General features: G+C 36.5%; 1 protein-coding gene across 1 annotated transcript in view; it reads left to right on the top strand.

The window, feature by feature from the left end:
• ASCC3 (activating signal cointegrator 1 complex subunit 3) overlaps positions 1-19873 on the top strand; it is a 285972-nt gene that overhangs the window by 210119 nt on the left and 55980 nt on the right. Inside the window, exons 35-36 of the mRNA XM_070733271.1 lie at positions 8197-8308; positions 9733-9867. Of these exons, the coding sequence (XP_070589372.1) occupies positions 8197-8308; positions 9733-9867 (247 nt within the window). The remainder of the gene's footprint in view (positions 1-8196; positions 8309-9732; positions 9868-19873) is intronic.

The following is a 19873-nucleotide window of genomic DNA, read 5'->3' as shown; positions in this document are numbered from 1 at the left end:
AAGTTGCACCTTTCATAAGGCCCCAAATTCATTTGCAATCATTGATAGTGACAATTAAATTTATTTATTTATTTTATTTATTTATTGGATTTGTATGCCGCCCCTCTCCGGAGACTCGGAGCGGCTAACAGCAACAATAAAACAGTGTACAATAGTAATCTAATACTAAAAACAATTAAAAACCCATTAACATAAAAACCAAACATACATACATACATACCATGCATAGAATTGTAAAGGCCTAGGGGGAAAGAGGATCTCAATTCCCCCATGCCTGACGGCAGAGGTGGGTTTTAAGTAGCTTACGAAAGGCAAGGAGGGTGGGGGCAATTCTAATCTCTGGGGGGAGTTGGTTCCAGAGGGCAGGGGCTGCCACAGAGAAGGCTCTTCCCCTGGGTCCCGCCAAGCGACATTGTTTAGTTGACGGGACCCAGAGAAGATCCACTCTGTGGGACCTAACTGGTCGCTGGGATTCGTGCAGCAGAAGGCGGTCCCTGAGATAAATACTAAACTTAATGTCAGAAAGATGTATTCATCTTTTGCTTATTTATCATTTCTATTTATTACTTCTGGGAATCAGCTAGAGGTAATATGCTAGAAACAGAAAAGCTCTCCTTTTAAAAAGATAACCAAGCTAAAGTCCAATAAAAGTTTCCACTTGTATGAGAGAATTTTTTTTACATATTCCTTTCCCACTTCTACCTAACATCTCTTATGGCTATTTGGATAGTACCTCAACTCTTCAGAGCCTCTTTGATTGCAGCATAAGGAGCTGTACAGTTGTGCAGCATAATTTGTTGTTTAAGTATCATTCTGCAGTTATATGAGATATTCTATGAAATCAAAAATGTAAGTAATTTTTACTACAATCTCTGACCAGAATTCTACAGGTCGACAAATCGAACAATTTCTACTTCAAATAAAATAAGACAGACAATTTTAAATATAAACTTACATTTAAATCATTGAGGCCTTCAAAGTATGTCTGGTTTTACTGACAGCCTAACAAATTGTATTGGTCAGATAAAAGTAACTCTACAGTTTAGTCCCATTTTGATTACCAGTAAAAAATGGTAATAATGGCCATTCAATGTATTAATGGCAGAAATCCCTTTTTTCTTGCAAATGAAAGGGCTCTCCAGGGAAGGTCAATTTTCTACCCATTGAGGCATTTTGAACTACAACTCTTGGATTAGATACAGAAAAGACATTGATTGGATCATCTCCCCAGTGTTTCATCTATCAGGGCTATGCTTAGAATAGCATATTTTGCCCAAGCATCCTATCTCTAGCCTGAGGTTAAACAAATTCTTATCATATTACCCAAATTGCACAATGTTGAAACTGTTTTAAGTGGAAAAAAAGAGACACCATTCGTTAAGATGGCTGTTTATGTTATATTTATATGACATTTCTAAGAAAATTACAATAATCACGAACTGTGTTCTTATAAGGGTTTTTTTTTCTCCCTCCACAACATTCTTTGAATAGAAGCAGATTTAAAAAAAAATAATAATTCTGGAACCTGCTTTTATTATCTGTGTCTTTGCTTCTACCATATAATCTGAACATTAAAAACATGGTGTTTGTAACAAATGACTTACCGGCCTGACAGTTTTAGCAGCATCATTTTAAGGCTGATGAAAAATTTCCCAGGGAGATCAGGCTTACATACACTAAGCAGGAAGCTATTGCCACCATCATCCACATTAAACCCCAAATGGTCCTTGTAACTTCATCTACATTTTATGTCTCTGCACGTCTCTGTTTCTCAACTGATGAAATTCCAGCCTTGTTTATATAAGAAAAAACAGTGCTTTTTGTGTGTGAGAGTATGTGTAAAAGGGTTATTTTGGATATTTGCTGTTTTAGTGGTTTGTTTTTGTTGTCATCTATTTCAGGGCCAGTCAGGGGAAAAAAGGTAGCTGCTTTAATGTTCTGATTATTTAAACCTTACACACTTAGTAAATTTTTATGGTACCTTGGAGTTTGTTGCATTGTTCCCCAATGGGCTACTAATGGAAGTTACCCTGTCTAGTCCATGTGCTATATGCTGTTAGTATAAAACTGCCTTTGACTTTCACACCTCTCAGGGGACGAGTAATTGTTGTGTTCAAACAGCCTGTAATTGTGATCCCGCTGGCTTTCTCAGTACGCTTCTGGCTATTAGAATCATTAAACAACTCAGCACCTGTTAACAGCATTGTAAATATTCAACCTTGCTTGTGTGCAGGTTGAGGGGAATATAGGAGAAAGCTTACAGAGCCCAGCCTCATAAATTAAAAGCTCCTGACAAGTCAATTATTGTGAAACTGGGTTTCACTGAGAAATAAATGAAATGGGGCGCTGACAAAAAAAGGGGGCTGTCTGTTTGCAGCAGAGGGGAAATAATGACTAGATGATTCAATGCAAGGACCATGAAACTGCATTGTTTTTATTCTTTATCCTCAATTAAATAGTTAGATAATACAGTTACCCAGAAAAGGGGGAGCAGCGTAGCTATATAGCTGTACAGTGCAGCTTTATTCAGCTTTGAACATATGAACATTTAAAGTGCACAAAAGTGATAATAGTAGCAGTCAAATAAAAAGGAGGTATAATCTTTCTAGCTGGAAAGCTAATGCATGTTTATGCAAAAGTAAGTCCTATTGAATATAAATGGTATGACTCATTTATAGGTTTTTTTACAGTTGCAGCCAAATAATTAAATCTAACGTTATTTAAGGATGCCTCTTGTTGCAGAGATAAGTTTTTATTCTTCACCCTCACATTTGCCTAAATCTATTCAGAAGAGTATCTCTACATTGGGATATTTGAGAAAGGAAAATTCTACATTGGGATATTTGAGAAAGAAAAATGTATTGGCCTATGCTATGGTGTTTGAATGAAAGCTAGGAAAAGTTTGATTCAGTTAATTTTCTTCTGGCATTTTAGTTTTTTCTCTTCAAGATGGGCAACTAGAAGATTTATTCAAGGAATTCTATGTAATCATCGATCTATTTTATTCTTTTTAAAAGAATGTCATTCTGTTACATGGTTCATGATTTGTTTTGTAGCCTTGCAGTTTTCAGAGAATGGGGTGATATATATAATGCTCTACAATAACATTCATAGTTTATTTAGTTGTATACGTACTGTATTAGTCAATATCTTTTATTGCAATTAACCCTTCTCCCACACTCTTCTGAAATTATAAATAAAGCATTAGCAGAAATTAATCTCAAAATTACATTGGCACATATATGAGGAGTATGTTATTTTTATAGAGGATCAAATCATCATATTTCTAAAGATTATTACTTAATCTATACACTATAAAGGAACAATTGTCATATATATTAGTGTTTCAGTCATGGTAGCAAATTTATTTCAGAATCAGTTGCCTTGAATTTTATTTCTTGAAAATCATAAATAGAATTGTATTGCAAACATAGATTTGTTTAAAAGCATGCATTTCATACAAATATTGTAATAAAAGTAGACAATACTTGTGTTATTGTCCAATAAATGTACAATATTGACAGCATCTGCTCATAAAAATTTTCTTAAAGCATAAAGGTGACTCAGAAGTAATCACTCCAATTGGCATAACAGTTTGATTCATGAATTGCTTTAAGCCATTATCTAGTTGGTTTGATTTTAACTTAGCACATTGTCCAATCCAGATTTACAATGTGATTTGCAAACCATAAATTATGAACAAGCACACTGTGTGAACTTAGATTTATTTTTATTTAATGAACCATAGTTTAGCATAGCATCTACATTCAGTTATAATCTGACAGGAAATATAAGCAAAACATAAATAATAGTTTGTATGAAAAGAATCGTGTAATATTCAATTTGTTGCATGAAGTAGGATTTCATCTTCAGAGCATAGTAGGTTATTTTTTAAATTTCTCATATGAACCAGCTAAACTCAATTCTAATTAGCCTTGTATACAGCTGAATATTTAATTTTCATTAAAATTAATACAATCTTTACAATGTTTAATTTCTCACTAAATCCTAACTTCCTAAAATGATAAGTTAGAATAAAATATATTTTCCTTTCTGTTCTGTAACTTCAGTTAAAATGTATTGTCATTTTAATTATTGTCCAAAATTTATATATCAGCAATTTTCTTTTAGAGTAATTTTCACAATAGTAATAACTAAAGTATGATTACACTGTCACATGCTATCATAATTACATTACTGTTCATATGGCTATAGTTATGAACCACATTAAGTTTTAAGCAACATCCTTGTTATTCATAATTAAAAACATGGTTCATAATCAGTGTCCTTATATGTAAATCCATAGTGAATGCCACCTACCATCAAAATTTTATGAAAATTTGGTAATGTTATATTTTGAAAATAAGATACCTGTCTATATTTGTTGAAGTTATCTATCATGACTTTTTTTTAAAAAAGAAAATTCAGTTTAGCCTGTTTTCCCTATTTGTTTTTGCCTCCTAAATGCCTGACAAGTTTAACCAAACAAAATCAAGTGCATTATTCTTTTTTGATGTATCTCCTTGCAGAAAGTATAACTGTGTCCTTCAAAAACTGGGTTCATTATTAAATGCCTCTTAATAGCACAGAAAATATCTTTACAGAAGGGAAGAATATCATACACAGATTGTACTTGCAAAGTTCAACAAGCCAGCTAAATCTAATACAGTACTAAAGGTCTATTAATTTATTACAATATTAGTAATACAGTATTAGCAATATTTACATTTCAACCAAACTAATCCAGGCAAATACACTTTTATATCACCTGCCAGCAAATTAAAGCACAGCAAAGCATTTTCAGAACCCATGAAAAGAAACCATGGTTTTTCAGAAACCATGAAAAGAAATTGTTCTTCCCTTTAGCAAAGCTTTTTTTAAATTAGATTTGTTAAGACTGTTCAATTCCTGAAAGATTCTGGGCAGCTTACAATATGTGTAATATAGTCTTTGAAAACATAACTCATATAAAACAGCATTTACAACATAAAAAAAAGAGACTTAACAGGAACTCAGAGACACCCCTTCCCTAGGCCTGGATATACTAATAAAGATGGCAACATGAACTGTTGTATTCTTCTATCATGAATTAACAACCCCACCCCCCCTTGCGATATAGGCTAAGTACTGTCTTTAAAAAAAAAACACCTTTCAATTTAAAATATCACATTTGATAGAAAACTTGAGGCATGTAATTTGTCTCAAATTAGGCACTTGGAAAAGTTATTTGGAAATTAAAATATTTGAAGACTGAAATGTATTGAGCAACCAGGTATGAAATCCACATCTCTTTAATACAATTCAATTCAAATACTGCATATAGTTTATTATTTTTTAATTTTACCTTTTGATTCATATCAAATATCGGCAAGCGCGCACGTGCCTGTCAATAAGAGCAAGGTGCAGACTTGTAGGACTGCCAATTGCTCTTTTTAAAAAAGCATTGCGGCTCCGCCACTGGTATTTTCAATACAATTCATGCAGACTCTGAAAGTGTCCTATTCCAGGGGTTGGCAAAGTTGGCTCTTCTATGACAAATTGACTTAAACTCCTGGAACTCCTGAGCAAGCATGGTTGGCTCAGGAATTGTGGGAGTTGAAGTCCATATGTCATAGAAGAACCAACTTTGCCTACCCCTGGCCTATTCAGTGTACAGTAATACCTCATGATACAAACTTAATTGGTGCAAGGAGGAGGTTCGTATGACGAAAGGTTCGTAAGACGAAACATTGTTTCCCATAGGAAACAATGTAAAGTCAATTAATCCGTGCAACCAAAAAAACCCCGCAAAAAAAGGCTTTTGGCGACTGCTGGGAAGCCGCGCAGCTGTTTAAAAAGGTGACAGCCGGCCTGGGGGGCTTCCCAGCACCCCCCCTAACCTGGGTTCGGGGTTCGGGGGTGCTGGGAAGCCCCCCAGGCCGGCTGCGACCTTTTAAAACAGCCGCGCCACTTCCCAGCTGTCTCCTGAAGCCGAACGCCAAAGCCGAACTTCCGCGTTCGGCTTCAGGAGACAGCTGGGAAGTGGCGCGGCTGTTTTAAAAGGTCGCAGCCGGCCTGGGGGGCTTTCCAGCACCCCCCCGAACCCCAAACCCGGGTTTGGGGGGGTTCTGGGAAGCCCCCCAGGCCGGCTGCGACCTTTTAAAACAGCCGCGCCGCTTCCCAGCTGTCTCCTGAAGCCGAACGCCAAAGCTGAACTTCCGTGTTCGGCTTCGGGAGACAGCTGGGAAGCGGCGCGGCTGTTTTAAAAGGTGACAGCCAGGCTGGGGGGCTTCCCAGCAACCTCCCGAACCGAACCTGGGGTTCAGAAAAATTTTGCCTCTTCTTACGAACTTTGTTCGAGTTACGAACCGGCGTTCGGGAGGCTTCTGGGAAGCCCCGCCGCCCGGCTGTCACCTTTTAAAACAGCCACGCAGCTTCCCAGCAGTCTCCGAACGCCGGTTCGTAACTCGAAAAAAGTTCGTAAGAAGAGGCAAAATTTTTCTGAACCCCGGGTTCGTATCACGAGTTGTTCGTAAGACGAGGGGTTCGTATCTTGAGGTACCACTGTATTTTGTATGCACACACAAAATAATTTATTCCTTCAGTTTAATGGGTTTATTCTTGTATATGTCAGGGTAAATGACTCTTTTAAGATATGGTAGCAGTGGGTGTTAGTAGAGAATGATTGGAAGAGTCTCTTCTAAGTAGCTGCTATATAGGATCAAAGAAGAAATGTGGGCTGGAATCAAGTGTCTTCCAGGTGACATCTGGCCCAAGCCTTTAAAGTGCCACAAAATCATGCCTACATGATTATAATTCCAAGAATAATTCTAAAAATCTTGTGTTCATCTCGATCGCTGCAACATATATACAGTAGCATAATGTAATATTATGTATAATTTCAGAGGCAATGAAATCAAAGCACAACAGTGTTAATCTTACTGAAATCAATCCTTTTGTTGCAAATCAATGAACATTCTAATCTTCACATTTACTCTTTTAAATGATTTATAACTCTAGTAGCAAATTGGCCAAAAATGTTGTTTGAACTTTTTTATTTCCTGTTTACTTATCTTGCCTTGGTCTAAAATTTCTGTCTGCTTTCTTTACTGTTTATTAGAAATAGATGTACCATCATTTATGCAATCATTGATATTCTGACAAGCCAGATTCACAGCTGTGTTACTAACTTAACTGCAATGGTTCATTTAACATCTGTGGCAAAAAAAGGTCATAAATGGGGTAAAACATAACAAATGTCTTGCTTAGTAGAAGAACTTTTAGATTCAATTGTGGTTGTAGGTTGAGGACTACCTGTACTCTTGCCTCCTATTTTCCTCATATCAACTCTGTGAAGTAGGTTCAAGAGAAAGAAATGACTGACACAAAGTCATCCAGTTGGCTCTCATACCTGGAACTCTCAGTCTCCCAGTTTCGATCCAACATCTTAAAAGAAAATAGAAGCCGCCCCGAGTTTTCGGAGAAGGGCGGAATAATAATAATAATAATAATAATTATTATTATTATTATTATTATTATTATTATTATTATTATTATTATTTATTAGATTTGTATGCCGCCCCTCTCCGAAGACTTGGGGCGGCTCACAACAGTAATGAAAACAGTATAACAATGGAACAAATCTAATAATAAAAATTATATAAAAAACCCCAACTGTTAAAAACCATACAACACATACATACCAAGCATAAAATATAAGAAAGCCTGGGGGAGATGTTTTAGTTCCCCATGCCTGGCGATATAGGTGGGTCTTGAGTAACTTGCGAAAGACAAGGAGGGTGGGGGCTGTTCTAATCTCCGGGGGGAGTTGATTCCAGAGGGCCGGGGCCGCCACAGAGAATTAATTATTATTAATAACAACAACAACAACAACAACAACAACAACAACAACAAACAACTACTACCGAGTCTACGGAGAGGGGCGGCATACAAATCCAAATAATAATAATAATAATAATAATAATAATAATAATAATAATAATAATATTAATACCACTTGTCCTTTTACCTCAATTATTCCCTCAAGCATTCTAAATTTCAGTCAGGGAAATGTAATATATAAAGTGGCCACTGATTTACACTTAAAGTGAATGGCATTTCTACACTACATGTACATGGTGGGCAGTGTTACATTGTATTGTTATTTGCATATCAACCATGTTTATGTTTAAACCTGTCTTATTTTCATTTATGCAGTTACTATAACTTAGAGGATGTGAGCCATGATAACATGAACAAGTTTCTTTCCAACCTTGTTGAGAAATCACTTCTTGATCTGGAATATTCCTACTGCATTAAAGTAGGAGAGGTAAGGTTAAATTTATATTCCATCCAACATTTTGAGAGAAGAATTGGTAACGGTTATTTCAACTTATCTGATTATTAAGGAATTCTTGGGGTTGTATATGTTTTCGTAGATTTTCACGGGTACAGGTATGATGGTCTTGGTATATTCGGGTTTCTTCCCATGTAGGATTTAGAAATTTCTGGCAGAAATTTCTAAATCCTACACGGGAAGAAACCCGAATATACCAAGACCATCATATATATGTGTGATTCGACACAAAAATATGTAACCCTTCCCTGGTGCAGAGCTGAGAGGATAATTCTCTGCCTTAAAAGGCAAAGGTTGCAGGTTCAAGTCCAGTGGGTATGGCTAGCTGATGAGGCCAAAATAAGGCCGAAATAGATCTATCCTAGTCTCCCTTAATTTTCAAATTTAGCAAAAAAACATGTGACACACACACACACACACACACACACATATATATATATATACATACACATATATATATATATATTAATTATATAAATTCAAAAGCTATAAATGGCAAAAAGTGGAAAGATACATGCTCGGCATTACAAGATAAGATATAAAGAATGCACATACATTACAAAACAAATGAAAGTATATGGTATCATTGAGAGAGCAAAAGAATTGATGGGATGGTCACATAGCAAAAACTGATGGCAGATGGACCGAGGCAGTCATAGAACAGCTCCCATGCATGCGCAAGAAACAAAAAAAGTGCAGAAATCTCACGAGGGATGCTCGCGCGTGCACGATTTTGACAAATTTTTGCTTTTGCGCATGCACAGGAAACAAAAACTCACTGAAATCTCACATGTGAGCATCCTCTCATGAGATTTTGCTTCTGTACATGCACAGGAAGCAAAGCAGGGCCAAATATTCAAAAAGAGAGAGATGGTGCCGCCTGACAAACTGGCGAAGACATCACCAGAGCGGTAAAGCGCAAATTGTGCAATCTGTGGGCCGCTTCTGGAACAGCGCACCCTAGCACACTGATAGGAATCCTCCCCCCGACTGTATTGAGATATTCCCTTCCCCCTAGGCTTATAAAATTTATGCATGGTATGTCTGTATGTATGATTGGTTCGTTAAATTGGGGTTTTTTAAATTACTTTTAATATTAGATTTGTTTACATTGTCTTTTTACTGTTGTTAGCCGCCCCGAGTCTGCGGAGAGGAGCGGCATACAAATCTAATAAATAAATAAATAGGTTAGAAACATGTGGAAGGGGCCTTCATCCTGCAGTGGCTAGACAATGGCTAAAATGATGACGATGATGATATATATTTTTAATTCCAATCTCACCACAATTCAATTTATGCATCTCTGATATAATGCTGCCTAAAATGTGTTTAACGTATCTTACGTACACTCTACATTACTTCTATTACAATGTTTGTTTGTTTTTAATGTCTAATAGGATGACCGCAATATTGAACCTCTGACATATGGCCGCATTGCTTCTTATTACTATTTGAAACATCCAACTATCAGAATGTTCAAGGAGCGTTTAAAACCCGAGTGTGATGTGAACGAACTGCTCTCTATTCTGACAGTAAGTTATTTCATTTTACTAATTAGAATGAAGCCAAATAAAGTAATCTCCTCTACTGTCATGGTAAGATACTTGCTATAATCTTTCTGAGATCTTAAATTGTCAGACGTGACATAGCAAGAGCTATGAAGGCAATACATTGGAAATTCATCCATTAGTATTGATTGATTGGTTGATTGATTGATTGATTGATTGATTGATTGATTGATTGATTGATTGGATTTATATACCGCCCCTCTCCAAAGACTCAGGGCGGCTTACAACATATAAAAGAACAATAAAAAAGCATCCTAAATCCAAGTTTAAAATTAAACTAACTAATCTAAAAGCCCAAATTCCTTATAAACCAATCCCTCTCATTCAGACAGTCAAACATACATTCCATTCATCAACCGGGGACTAGTGTCTAATGGCCCCAAGCCTGTCGGCACAGGTGAGTCTTTAGGCTCTTGCAGAAGGCAGAGAGAGTCAGGGCAGTATGAATCTCTGGGGGGAGCTGGTTACAGAGGACCAGGGCCCCCACAGAGAAGGCTCTCCCCCCCGGCCCCACCAGGTGACATTGTCTAGTTGACGGGACCTAGAGAAGGCCATCTCTGTGGGCCCTGACCGGTCGCTGGGTCTTATGCGGCAGAAGGCAGTCCCGTAAGTAATCTGGTCTGGTGCTATGTAGGGCTTTATAGGTCATAACCAACACTTTGAATTGCGTTCGGAAACCAATCGGCAGCCAATGCAGCCCACAGAGTGCTGGAGAGGCATGTGCGTACCCAGGAAGGCCCATGACTGCTCATGCGGCTGCATTCATGATCTGTCATTTCCGAACACAAAAGGTAGCCCCATGTAGAGAGCATTACAGTAGTCGAACCTCGAGGTGATAAGGGCATGAGTGACTGTGAGTAGAGACTCCCCGTCCAGGGAGTTATAACTAGATTTCAGCAAGAATTAGAATTTCCATCTACGTCATACAAAATATATTAATGTATTTGTGGGCATTGTAGTATCTGGTTGCACAGTGGCTAAAGTGCAGTGATGCAGACACACTCTGCCCACAGCCTGGAGTTCGATCCTAACTGGCTCAAGGTTGACTCAGTCTTTCATCCTTCCGAACTCAGTTAAATGAGGACCCAGATGGTTGAGGGCAATATGCTCATAACATACCGTAAATCACCTGGAATGTACCATAAAGCACATGGAGTGGTATATTAGCCTAAGCTTTTGCTATTGCTACCTCTTTTTCTCTCATTAAACTGAGTATTGTTTGTGTACTGTTTGGGATCTTCAGACTGAATAATATTAAAATTACATATTGTATATGTAGCAAAAACTTCAGAAGAGAAGGATTTAGGGGTAGTGATTTCTGACAGTCTCAAAATGGGTGAGCAGTGTGGTCCGGCGGTAGGAAAAGCAAGTAGGATGCTTGGCTGCATAGCTAGAGGTATAACAAGCAGGAAGAGGGAGATTGTGATCCCCTTATATAGAGCGCTGGTGAGACCACATTTGGAGTACTGTGTTCAGTTCTGGAGACCTCACCTACAAAAAGATATTGACAAAATTGAACGGGTCCAAAGACGGGCTGCAAGAATGGTGGAAGGTCTTAAGTATAAAACGTATCAGGAAAGACTTAATGAACTCAATCTGTATAGTCTGGAAGACAGAAGGAAAAGGGGGGACATGATCGAAACATTTAAATATGTTAAATGGTTAAATAGGGTTCAGGAGGGAAGTGTTTTTAATAGGAAAGTGAACACAAGAACAAGGGGACACAATCTGAAATTAGTTGTGGGAAAGATCAAAGGCAACATGAGAAAATATTATTTTACTGAAAGAGTAGTAGCTCCTTGGAACAAACTTCCAGCAGACGTGGTTGGTAAATCCACAGTAACCGAATTTAAACATGCCTGGGATAAACATATATCCATTGTAAGATAAAATACAGGAAATAGTATAAGGGCAGACTAGATGGACCATGAGGTCTTTTTCTGCCGTCAGTTTTCTATGTTTCTATGTTTCTATATTAACTACATTAATATTTATGTTTATAGAACTTTCAGACAAGGGTAATAGGACTACTTTTGTAGAAATCAAAAATCTTCTTCTCAGCAAAGTTTTATATGTTGAAAGCAGCTCTTTTTCCCCCCAAGTACTAATTTTATTTTATTTTTTTTAAAAGAAAGATGTCATACTGCTGAAAATAATTAAAAATTGTGCTGGAAGATTGGAGTGCTTTCATGGTTTTAATTTTAAACTTTGTCTATGCCAGCTTAATGTGTTGTCTGGCAGCCACAGGCAGCTGTTAGGAGCAATGGAGTACATTTTTATTCAGTAGTGTAATTTTTATTATAAAAAAGAGAGAGGCAAATATATTGGCTAGCATCCAGAGAGCTACTTTGGGCACACCCAGGGGAATTATTAGTTATTCTTTTTCTTTTTGAACAGTAAAATTCCCTTTCCCTGTTGCTAATTGTTTTTGAAAGTTGCCTCAATTTCCAACAAAGTGGATTTTATTTTTAAATCAGAAATCCAGAATGGCCTTGGCCATATAGAACTAGATATAAGTGATTAAGGCTAGACTATTGATAAAATAATGGATCAGAACCTAACTTTTATCTCCCTTTTTCCTAATTGTGACATGAATTTATCTTAAGTACATATCTTCATGTCAGCTCTTCAAGGCAGGACAGACCAGGAAACCAAAATTGTGTATGCTAATGCTACTTTTATTATAGGGTTACAGTAACGTAATACTGCAATTCTAAATGTGCATCCCTTTCTGTCTTTTTATTTTCATGAGAACTAGCGAAGGTCTTCTCTGAGATTCCTACTCAGATTGCGGTTCTATCTCAAACTCAGATTTCTTTTATTTGCCTTTGTAGAGGATCTTCTTTCATTTCCTCAAGATTATTCCTTCTTCCCATTATACTTGTTGTCATTGCAAACTAAGAAAAAGCAGTTACTTACCTGCTCTCTATTTTGACTTTTGGGTATCATATAGATTTAACAGAGAATTGGAGATCTTAAGAAGGAGTTAAAGTAAGGGCTGGACATGTGATCCATCCACAATGTGGGCAGTAATGTTTAAATAAAGTCAGTCAAATAATATTTTTAGACATTAACTAAGTTTAACAATAGAAACCCATTGTTTATTTTTTAAAAACTAATTAGATTATAGAAGTATTCAGTTCAGTGTCCAAGTGTATTTTACCCATCTTGTATAACTGTAATATTATTATCCTTTTAATCTTATCCGAGACCGCCCTCTGCCGCACGAATCCCAGTGACCGGTGAGGTCCCACAGAGTTGGTCTCCTTAGGGTCCCGTCGACCAAACAATGTCGGCTGGTGGGACCTAGGGGAAGAACCTTCTCTGTGGGGGGCCCGGCCCTCTGGAATCAGTTCCCCCCAGAGATTCATACTGCCCCCACCCTCCTTGCCCTCCGAAAAAGTTTAAAACTCATCTTTTGCCGCCAGACCTGGGGTTCCTTAGACCTTCCCCCCGACCGATGAATGCTTAGTTTGACTGCTGAATGAATGATATTGATTAATTAGAATTTTAAGATTGGTTTTTAAGGTATAATTGGATTGTAATTAATGTTTCCTATTTTTCTGTACATGTTGTGTAGTTCTCGGAGAGGGGCGGCATATAAATTATTATTATTTTATTATTATTTATTAGATTTGTATGCCGCCCCTCTCCGTAGACTCGGGGCGGTTCACAACAATAACAAGAACAATGTAAAAACAAATCTAATAATTTAAAAAACACTAAAAGCCTCATTATTAAAAGCAAACACACACACAAACATTCCATGTATAAACTGTAAAATGTATAAATCCAATTAAATAAATAAATAAATAAATAAATTATCTACCACCCCCTTATTGGTATGTTATAATTATTATTACTCTGTTGTTTTGAATGTACATTGAGAGTTTATGCACTGGAGACAAAGTCCTTGTGTGTGTAATCACATTTGTCCAAATAAATCTGTTCTGTTCTACATTGTACACGCTAATGTAATCTAATCTAATCTAATCTAATCCAGACTTTCAGTCCTATTTTCCCATTTGGGAATAGTTTAAGAAGGCTGATTTCACAAACCCTTCTCCCTACAGCCCTAGCCCCACCCATTTTTCTTAGATGCTGTCTTAAATTACCTCCAAAAGGGTGTTAGGAGAACAATATTGTAGCTGATAAACTGGCTTTCCTGTTTGCATGAGTGTCCTACTGGCGGAAATCAGGCTTCAGATAACGTAAATCTCCCCTTCTGTAAATAAATGAGTAAAAAAGTATAATTATTTCTATCAAATCTAGGTTGCCTTAATAACAACAGAAGAACTATTATTATAGCTACATTCTTCATTTTAAAAAATTACATTTCTGAAAATATCAGTTATACACTTTAGTTAAAATTTTACTTACAAATACAGTAATTGATTCGCTTTTTCAGTAATGGTTTTAGCTGTCGTCCTAATTTTTTTTGTCCCATGCCTCATGCAGTGGATTTTGCTTAACACAAATTTATTTTATGAAAGGTGTATCTTTGGTTTGCTTTTTTGCCAACATCAGATCTTCTCCTAAAATTTGGTTTGCTGCTTTCCTTTGTCATCCCAGAATAAATAGAATTAAATTTCCAATATAATTGGAATGTGAAGACTTTTATAAATGTAAATTGAAGTGTAAATAATAAAGTTATCATGTTTTCTTTATTAACATTAAACCTAAGTGTTTTAGTTTCTTTTTTGTTGTTTTACTAAGAGACGGCTAGTTTTTTCTAAAATTGTTTGCTTTGTAGAAGAAATTAGGTATTTTAACAGAATTGTCACTAAGTATCCTCCCATAGATTCCCACAACCCACGCACATATGCAAACTATGCATTAATGAGCTTCATGATTAAAGGAGTCACTTCACACCTCTATTGTTAACCAGTGGCTTTGCATCTGTCCTGCTCCATTGATGCCTTTTCTCACTTACTTATTGAAGCATTTAACAGTTTTGGCAATAGGGAATTACATGGCATGGGGTAAGTAGTCTAATTAGATGCAAGTGAAAGTCCTTGGGGGGAGAGATATTTAAAAAGTAATTTGAAGAATCTCTTAATGATGCTGGCAGTGAAAACTGTAGGCTGAAGTGAAAAAAGGCATGTCAACATTGCAAAACATGGTGTGTAATAGCCATGTTCACAATTTACTCATAAGGTTTGGAGGGTAGAGAGATGTTTGTTTTAATTTATCTTGAATAAAAATGCAAATGCTTTCCCCCCCCCCCTTATTTTGGGATGAATTGATTGTCTTTTTAATCTGATAACCTTTCAAAAATTATTTTATCAATAATAATATATTTACCAACAGTAAAACAAAATTCACAGAAAGCAGATAGTATTCCATGCTGAAGTGATCATTCAGGCAAGAAGATTTGTACCTTTAGAAGGAATTCATCTTTATTCCTAGCTCCTTTATTTTGCTGACAGAAACTTCCAGAAGTAAAAAAGATTGCTAATATATTCTGAGGATAAAAAAAGGACTGGATAATGAATCTTAGATGGCAGAAATTGACTTCTGATTCCATTGTAAAAACCACCCCTTTGAGCAATCTGAGCACTGCCTCCACAATATACACATTCTAAATCTGGAGGTTACAAACCTAAAGTATGTTTGATATGTATTTTTTATTTATTTTTATTCTATCAACATCATCCCTTACGAACAACATTGTGAAGTCAAAATGCTAGATAGAATAGAAATAGAAATAGAATACCCTATGAGACTAGACTTTCAATCCTGGGCCTAGAAAGTTTAGAACTAAGACGCCTTAAACGTGATCTAAGTATTGCCCACAAGATCATATGCTGCAACGTCCTGCCTGTCGGCGACTACTTCAGCTTCAACCACAACAACACAAGAGCACACAACAGATTTAAACTCAATATTAACCGCTCCAAACTTGACTGTAAAAAATATGACTTCAGTAACCGAGTTGTCGAAGCATGGAACTCATTACCGGACTCCATAGTGTCATCCCCAAACCCCCAACACTTTACCCTTAGATTATCTACGGTTGACCTATCCAGATTCCTAAGAGGTCAGTAAGGGGCGAGTACAAGTGCACTAGAGTGCCTTCCGTCCCCTGTCCTATTGCTCTCCTACATCTCCTATACCTTTCTTCTATTCCTATATCTCTTCTTCTATTCTTTCATTGATATGTTCTATTACTATATCTTCTTTTCTATTATTTCTTAGATATATTTTACTATGAGTATCTCCTCTATAACCTTCATCATGTATTTTACTATGTGTATATAGATATATACCCACTAAAACCCTCATTGTGTATTGGACAAAATAAATAAATAAATAGATTTCCAGACCCAAAAGTCGTCTTCTTCAAAGCAACTCATCGACAAACCGTATAAAGATTTCAGAGCTTAGATTCTAGATCAGTGGTTCTCAACCTTCCTAATGCCATGACCCTTTAATATAGTTCCACATGTTGTGGTGACCCCCAACCATAAAATAAAATAATTTTAAAAACTCAGGGGTGGGTTCCAATTCACCTCACTGCTGGTTCCTCACAGGCATGCGCAGTGCCTATTTTTTTTAATGTAAAAATTGCCACCCCCCCAAAAAAGCCGAAAACAAGATGGCGACGCATGTGCAGTGCCGGAAATTTGGTTTCAGGCATCCAAATTTTATGGGCCTTCCTGTAGCTCTTGGTTTCATACTGTGAAACTTCATTGCACATATCCTTACTTTCTATTCTGTCCCTGTGCGTATATTTTTCTCTTTACCAGGTCTTTGCTTTATTTTTCCCACAAGAGGGAGCTCACAGGATCCTTCCCGCTTTTCAATAGAAAAGACTTGATTTCCCTTTTTATTTGCCATTCATTTTCTACAGACTTGTAATCCACAAAGCAGCTTTTGAAATCCAGTTGCACTAATAAAATGTTGAGGGTGTTATTCTTGATTTAAATACCTTACCTTAAAAATTAAACTTTGCTTAAATATCTTGAGCCATAACTTACAGTACTATTAAAAGAAACTTCATGATATTACTCTTTTCTTTCAATTTTATAGGTAAACAAATCAAGTTTTTTAACATTTTTATCACATAATTGAGCAGTGACATTTAAAATTATTGTTTCAGGTGAAGCTTTCTTGACTATAAAACATATGGATTATAACCATGCTAAACAGAAAAGCAGATTAAAGTACAGGATCATATTTATTGTCAAGAGTACAGGCTTTTCTCAAGAACAAATGAATAAAAATGATTAACTTCATTAACAGTATTGATCATCATTATATACAGCTTTGGCACAGAAGTTCAGTAAAGATACATTTTAAAATGCCTCAATAGATTGAGTCAAATAAATGAAGCAAACTAAGTACACTATAAATGTAATAATGTAAATTTAAATACATATTTTTCAATTAAATCACCCAAAAGTTTCTAAATGATAATTAGTTTGAATTAAATGCTAACATTTAATTAAATTCTAACATTTAACAGGAAGTTAGTAAAAGATTTTTATTACTAAACCTCAATTATATAAAAACACACTGCTTTAATAATGCATTAAATTATTAAAATATTTGATATTATTAGTATTGTTCACCTCAGATTACTTAATGAATATGAAATATTCCAAGTAATAGAATTTATTTGATCAACAATTGCATTTTTGTTGCAGAACCTTCCCATTTATTTCAGGCTATACTATAGTAGTAACACAATGAACTTATTTTTCTTTAAGGGCTTGCGACAGTATTAGTAAACATTTAAACTGACTTTGCAACCTATATAACTGATGCCTCTTCATTATCTTCTTTTAAAAAGTATTTTATGATACAACTAATGGTAGTTAGTTGACAGTGAGATGAAAAAAATGACTTTTTGCACCATATACTGAAAATTGACTGAATAGGAAACCAGTAAAATAAATGTGCAGGCTCTTCTTTAATTTTCTCTGCAGTCAGGTGAGAAAGAAGGAAATGTATTTTATAAGGCTTTTAACTATTACAGAATTAAATTTTTAAAAAATCATTTGGATTTTTTGATCCTTTGGATATTTTTAAAGAGACATAAATGGATGCTCATCTACAACTCTTTAAAGCAACTGCCTCCTGTTCTAATATCATGGGGCAGCTACAGGGGCTCTACAAAAAAAGGAAACATCTTGAAAAATCATCAAAATATCTTTTAATATAGTGTTGGTCCACCTTTTGCGGCAAATACAGCCTCAATTTTCCGAGGTATTGATTTATACAAATTGTGAATTGTTTCCAAAGGAAGTTTAGCCCATTCTTCAGTTAAAGCACTGAAGTTCTTTTAGAGACGATGGTGGTAAAAATCGACTTCTTACTTGAATCTCTAAAATCGACCATAAATGCTCAATAATGTTGGGGTCTGGTGATTGTGGTGGCCAGATGAGATGCTGAACTTCATTATAATGTCCCTCCTGCCATTCTTTAACACTTCTTGCTCTATGGATTGGTGCATTATCATCTTGAAAGATGGCATCCCTCTCTGGAAACAGTTCTTGAACCATAGGATGAATTTGGTCAGCCAAAATTCCTAAATAGTGATGGCTGTTAATTCTTCCATGAAGGGAAATCATTGGCCCGGCGGATTTCCAAGAAATAGCACCCCAGATCATCACTGAACCCCCGCCATGTTTGACGGTTGGGAGAAGGCAGTCTTGATGAAATAATTCTTTTGGCTGTTTCCAGACGTAAACACGGCTGGAGGCCGGAAAAAGGGCAAACGATGATTCATCAGAGATAATCACATTTTGCCACTACTCAAGGAACCATTTCTGGTGATTTCTACCCCACTCTAAACGCTTTGAAACATTTTTCTTTGAGAGCAGAGGTTTTCTAACTGCAGCTCTTCTGTGGAATCTAGATTTGTGAAGCTCCCTTCGAACAGGTTTGTGGAAACTGGGTTCTGTATGTGTCTATTGAGCTCTACAGTGATTTTAGGAGCTGTGGTCTTGCAATCCACTCTAACAATTTGCTTTAGAGTCCAATGGTCTCCCTCAGACAACTTCAACTTTCAACCAGACCTGTGTTTGGCTGAGGACGTTTTCCCTTCTCTTTCAAAAGCAGTCATTACTTTTGAGACATTACCTCTTGAAACACCAAACATTCAGGCACTTTCTGTTACACTAGCGCCTGCCATTCAAGCACCAACAATTTGGCCTCTTTGAAAGCCTGAGAGGCCTGCCATTTCTAGAAAGTTATAACCAATTTCCTTAAATTTCTGTTTTAAAAAAAGGTAGTTTAAAAAACATATCAAATAACAGAATTAAAACAAAAAACAAAGACACATTAAAATATGTCAAGTTTTGATTGATTTGAACATGTTCAAACATTATGATGCCAAAAACTAAAGTGTTTCAATTTTTTTTATCCACCCCCCTGTGCATAATCCTGAGAAAGAGATTGTTGCTTTAAGACAAAAGTAGGCAATCTGCGGCTCTGGAGCCGCATATGGCTCTTTCATCCCTCTGCTGTGGCTCCCTGTCACCAGTTGGCTCCACAATTGATAGGGTTTTTTGGTTAGAGGAAGAAAGACGCAGGTAGAAAAAGGAGGACACAGTGCTAGGAGACTCTATTGTGAGGGAACTGAACTTCCGGTCAGCTCCAGAATTGAATGGGGTGCTTCTGGCTATGACCATTAGGGCTCTTTGAGTGTTTAAGGTTGCCAACCCCTGCTTTAAGAGATATAGAGAAGATCTGCATTCATGCCCCTACGTACTTCAGCAGACCTATTTTACACTGAATCGGAAGCACTCTTCAACCCTAATACAAGACTCCTGTCAGTATCAGAATTGTCATGGAAATATAATGCCAGTTGTTTGTTGCTTTGCATAGAGACAAAAACCTATCCCTAGGCTTTACCATAAAGGAATTTATAGGGTAAAACATCAGATGTAGCTTAGACAAAGTAAGTTAATGCTCATAATACATAGCTTACAACAGGAAAAGTAACATCGCCCTATCAATGTTA

The sequence above is a fragment of the Erythrolamprus reginae genome, chromosome 1 (genome assembly GCF_031021105.1).
Source record: "Erythrolamprus reginae isolate rEryReg1 chromosome 1, rEryReg1.hap1, whole genome shotgun sequence".
Taxonomy (NCBI): domain Eukaryota; kingdom Metazoa; phylum Chordata; class Lepidosauria; order Squamata; family Dipsadidae; genus Erythrolamprus; species Erythrolamprus reginae.
Note: the sequence above shows the minus strand (reverse complement) of the source record. Positions and strands in the feature narration are given on the sequence as shown.